Consider the following 5,000-nt stretch of genomic DNA (forward strand, 5'->3'; position numbering starts at 1 on the left):
ATGCTCGAGAAATACCTCAGGAGCAGCTTTTATTTATGTGAATGCACTAAATTTTAATTATGCAAATAAAATGGATGAGGGTTTTCTATGGTTATTCCATATCACTGCTTTCTTTTCACTTCCTAAAATTCATTGCAAGGCTATCAATTTTGTGTCAACCATAAGTGTAAGGATCTTATAGGGATATCCTGTATTGCAAGGCAGAGATAAAAGATTATCGATTATCATTAGCAGACATGTGAGGCATGAGGGACCTTGTTTAGTTGCAATGCTTCCAATAGGATTGAGACATTATTTACTCATGTAGAAAAAAGTATAAATGAGACTTAATAAAGTTTCACTAAAGGGGATAGAATTATTTCAAAGAAACTCAGATAAAAATGTAACTGACACACGTCAATTACATCACTTGTGCTATGAAGTTATTCATATTCACAGTTTTCTGCATTTTTTACAAAGAACTCTGTTCACTGTGTGCTTACGAGAAAAAATATTCTGTAATGGATTTCGCAGATATCACTGATACTGACAAACTGAGGTGACATGTCTATTACCATTACTTTTAGCCAGGCCTTACAAAGTAAAGCAAGAAAGAAAGAAGAGGAAAAAAATCTCAAGCATGAATGACAATATAAAACCCTTTAGCAACTTTAAATGAGACACAGCAATACAGTGAATCAAACACGAAATGAATCTTGTGAATTAACAATAACAAGTAATTCACATTGCCATCATTCCTTCATATTCATCTATTTTTACATCCTTTGATTAGCCTTGCCTCACCTCACCTTTAACCCAATGCCGACAAGTATGACGTGTACGTACGTGCTATGCCCACTGTGAGTACTTGTTTGATTGTTTTTATACATAGATGGCTACACTTGTACTAAGTCACCAATGAGCCAGTTACAAGTACTGCCTGTCTCTGCCCGTTTACCTTTTTCTTTGATTTACAAAATATTTTACGTTATCTTATTTTGCTGTTACTAATATTCAAAAACATTTTAATAGTTATAATGTTTATAATAAGAATAACACCATTGATATTCATAGCACTAGTAAAATATACGTTTTTCCCCCAATTTTAAATCACGTAAGGTCACAAGGTCTACTAATTGACTCTTTTGTGGCTAAGCGCTAGCAGAGCCATCTATGGGCAGACATTTCACCAAAAATATAGAAAATAGACACAGCATTTTCCCCATTTTTTTGTTAATTTTCCCCGGCGGCATTGGGTTAAATAAAGATATAAATGTATGATATCAGATAGGATAAAATAACAAACAAACTAAAACAATGTAATAAATTTATTGCTTGTACAGGTAATGCTTATGGTTCTCTATTATAATGTCTTCTTTTTCAATGGAATTACAATAACTGAATTCTTGCCCTCTTTTATACAGTACCAACGTCCAAGCTTATGTTCCCGACCCACAGCTGCTACAAGGTGTGACCCATTACTTGTAAAATCCAGTGAATTAACTACGCCTGCCACAGGGATAGAGAGATGGGTTCCAGACCTCTCTGCCTACCTGTGTTTATTTTCCACAGTCTTATAAATCCATCCATGGAACCTGCTGATACAAAATATTATAAATTTCAATTATCTGGGGGGCAAACTTAGAAAACAAAAAAAAAAGATAATAATTAGGAAAAAATATGTCATAATTTGGATATTTTCATAATCTTTTTGGAAAGCAATACAGTAAGTACACACCTGACGCAATTATATCACTGTTGACTATTGTGGCAATGGCGGTGATCCAGTGAGGCTGTCCGTTGGCCTGGTAGCCATGTGCAGCTCTGCGAACACATTGTGGTCGCTTCTTGCTTGTGATCCACATGCATATTGTTCTGGAGAATAGAAGACAATTTTTACAGTGCAGCTTCCTTTCTTTCCAAACCTCTTCTTGCGATATAAAAAATCATGTTTGCAATGATTCAAAAGTGTGTTGGTGCAATTAATTTTTTTTTTCCCCCCTCAGATTTCATGCAAACATTTAGTTAAAATAATAATTTTCCAATATATAAGAAAACAAAAATAAAATTTATCTTATATCTAATCTGATATAATTATGATTTAATACTAAAAAGGGACAAGTTCCACTTTGTCTTTAATCAATGACGCAATAACTGCTAACTTATCTTTATTTGTCTGTAAAAGCAAAATATCATAATAAAAATGGTGAGACCAGTTTATGGAAGTGTATATGTATATACATTAATCATGGGCTGCTACAGTTTATTGCACAATTTCATTTTCTATAGTTTTTAAACATAGGAGGCCTAATTGGTCCTGACATAATACATGCAGAACAAAAACTACCATAGAACTTGCAGTTTCTACTTTATTTTCCACTAACTATACTAGAAGTATTTTTCTTCAATGGAAAATTACATTTTATTTTTTAAACAATGATTTTCATTCATGATTGTTAAATGCATCTTCCCTTTATAATGCTCTAGACAATCATCAATTACACATGCAAAACAAAAATATACAATTCAAATCTTACCCATCTTGACTATAAGTGAAGAATGTTCTTTCATTTAATAGCTTGACACCATCTATAGAATCCTGGTGAGCTGAAAAACGCAGCTGCTTATCTTCAACAATGACATATACAATCACTGATTGGTCTCGCCCACCACTCGTTATGCAAGACTCTCTATGCAGTGCATCTATGCCTGTAATTGCATCTTGATGGCCTCCTCTGAAAAAAGTAGATGGACTTACTGTAATTTGTTCTGAAGTAAAGAGATTAACTATTAATTCTTAATCATCTACTCAAAATACAGAATATATAAATAATAAAATAATCAAAAGCTATGAAAGAAAATAGTGTTCCTATGATATTAATTCATATTATGAGAATAAGGCAAGTGACTTACACTGCCAACCTTTAGACTTTTTAGGCAACAAATGCATGCATAAATGCACTCTTGGCATCAACACATTAATAAACTTATCATTAGACAAATTGGATCTGGAAAAGTGAATAATAATAGACTTATCACCTTGCACATTTACAAGTGTATAATTGGGAAACTACTTACACTTCAGAAAGTAAGGATCATAGATAAAATGATTACTGAACATAAGAAACAACTTACAAGTGTTCTACAAATGCCATGGCATCAATATTCCAGACAATCACCATTCGGTCATGAGAGCAAGAGTAGAGGGTGTGAGATCCTCGCCGAAAGGCCAGTCCAGAGATCGCAGCACGATGTTTTTTGAAGGTCTTCAGGAACTCCATTGTCTTTGCATTCCAGATATGTATGTTACCTCCTTGGTCACCAGATGCCTGTTAAATAGGTCTTTTGTAAACTTTACTCTATACAAAATTTATCAATTTATTTAATTTTTTATATATTTTACCCGAACCAAGTACACCACAATTTTCAGGATAAACATACAAAAAATATTGTGCATAATAATGAGTTGCAATATTACTACTAGAGTAAACTCATTTACTATAATACATGTTATTGAAAATCTATGTAGTAATTTAATGAATAATAAATGAAGTGGGCCCCTCTCAAATGAAGCATAGCCTTGACGTACAGATTCTACAGATTACAACCTCTCCATGTACTAGGAATTGTTGGGGACCTGGTCAATTATGCACTAGAGAGCCTTAAAACTCCAGAACCCTAGATCAGCCCACTCAGCCACTGAGCAGTGTTTAATAGCATTTGTCAGAACATTACTCTAACATTATGAATCTTACATTACTATATGCACTTATAATTATAAAGACTAATTTATTATATCTAAAAGAGAAATATGAAAGTGGCTTGTTATATACTCTCCCACTAATTAAAAGAATTTTCAGAAAAGTTTGTATTCTTATTAGTATTATTAATAATATTATAATAATAATGCTTATGATAATAATTTTTTTCTTAGAAAATTCAAGTTAAACAGGTGAGGCGAAGTAATTGACTCCTTGGTGACTAAGTACTTGTGAAGCAGTACATTCTGATAATAAGAAATTTACAAAAAAATACAGTGGACAGTGCAAGTATCTGGCCTGAATAAATGTGAAATGTGATTTCAAGATCTTGAAAGCATTTAAAGTCTAGAAGACTACTGCTGCAAACAGTTTCCCTTTCAACTCACAAGGAACATTCCATCAGATGACACTGCTATGGAGTACACATGTGTTGTATGGCCAATGTGAACCTTCTCTGTTCCCTTACGTCCCCCTGGTATAGTAGCTACTCTCTTGCCATCTATGGTATCTGTAGAGGAGAGAGAGACAAACCATTCACAATTACACTTTTGGGGAATATATAGCTAATGATAACTGGAAAGCAGTCTCATTACATCATGTTAATCTACTTGAATAGCAAAGTGCAATTATGAATTTCATAAATATTAAGGATCAAACTGCACTCTTATCTTACCAAGAAAATCTACACTGAAAAATAATGAAAAAGAAATGGAAAGAAAACGGAAAGAAACTGAGGTATCCTGCACAAAAAAAAAAAAAAGAAGAAAAGAAAAAAAGAAATGGCAAGAAAAGAGAAGACGACGAGAGAGAGAAAAAAAATCCTTACATTTAACTAAAGAGCAGTCTTTAGATCCACAGAAGATAAACTGATCATCACTTGTCATAGCCATACAAGTGATGGGTAACTTCTGTTGTTTTGATTTAAGGGTGAGGATATTTTCCATGTCAGCTTCAGCTATGGTATCGGCAATTGGTTTATACAGCTTGCCAGATGCCTCCCACACGTCCTCTTGAAGACGATGTCCAATGGCATCATAGTCGACACGTTTATTTTCCTGGTCATTGGCTTCTGTTAATGGAAATATAACATGTAAAACAATGCAAAGAATATTGTAATTTTTTTTTTTTTTAAAAGCTGAGAAAGATTTAAAGGTACAAAAGAAACCGAGTGCTAACGGACTGATTACTGAATTCTGCTTGTACTGTAATGAGGGGAGGGGACTATGAGATCTCAACATCATTCAAAATTTTCACAGCAAA

The 5,000-nt window shown here is 33.5% G+C and overlaps 1 protein-coding gene across 1 annotated transcript in view; it reads right to left on the bottom strand.

Annotated features, from left to right (window-relative positions):
* Positions 1-1,289: 1,289 nt before the first annotated feature.
* Positions 1,290-5,000, bottom strand: part of LOC125043771 (U3 small nucleolar RNA-interacting protein 2-like) — a 7,576-nt gene continuing 3,865 nt past the window's right edge. The window contains 7 exon segments of the mRNA XM_047640045.1: positions 1,290-1,506; positions 1,509-1,574; positions 1,718-1,854; positions 2,517-2,714; positions 3,115-3,308; positions 4,127-4,248; positions 4,567-4,809. Of these exon segments, the coding sequence (XP_047496001.1) occupies positions 1,343-1,506; positions 1,509-1,574; positions 1,718-1,854; positions 2,517-2,714; positions 3,115-3,308; positions 4,127-4,248; positions 4,567-4,809 (1,124 nt within the window). The 3' untranslated portion in view covers positions 1,290-1,342.

The sequence above is a fragment of the Penaeus chinensis genome, chromosome 34 (genome assembly GCF_019202785.1).
Source record: "Penaeus chinensis breed Huanghai No. 1 chromosome 34, ASM1920278v2, whole genome shotgun sequence".
Taxonomy (NCBI): domain Eukaryota; kingdom Metazoa; phylum Arthropoda; class Malacostraca; order Decapoda; family Penaeidae; genus Penaeus; species Penaeus chinensis.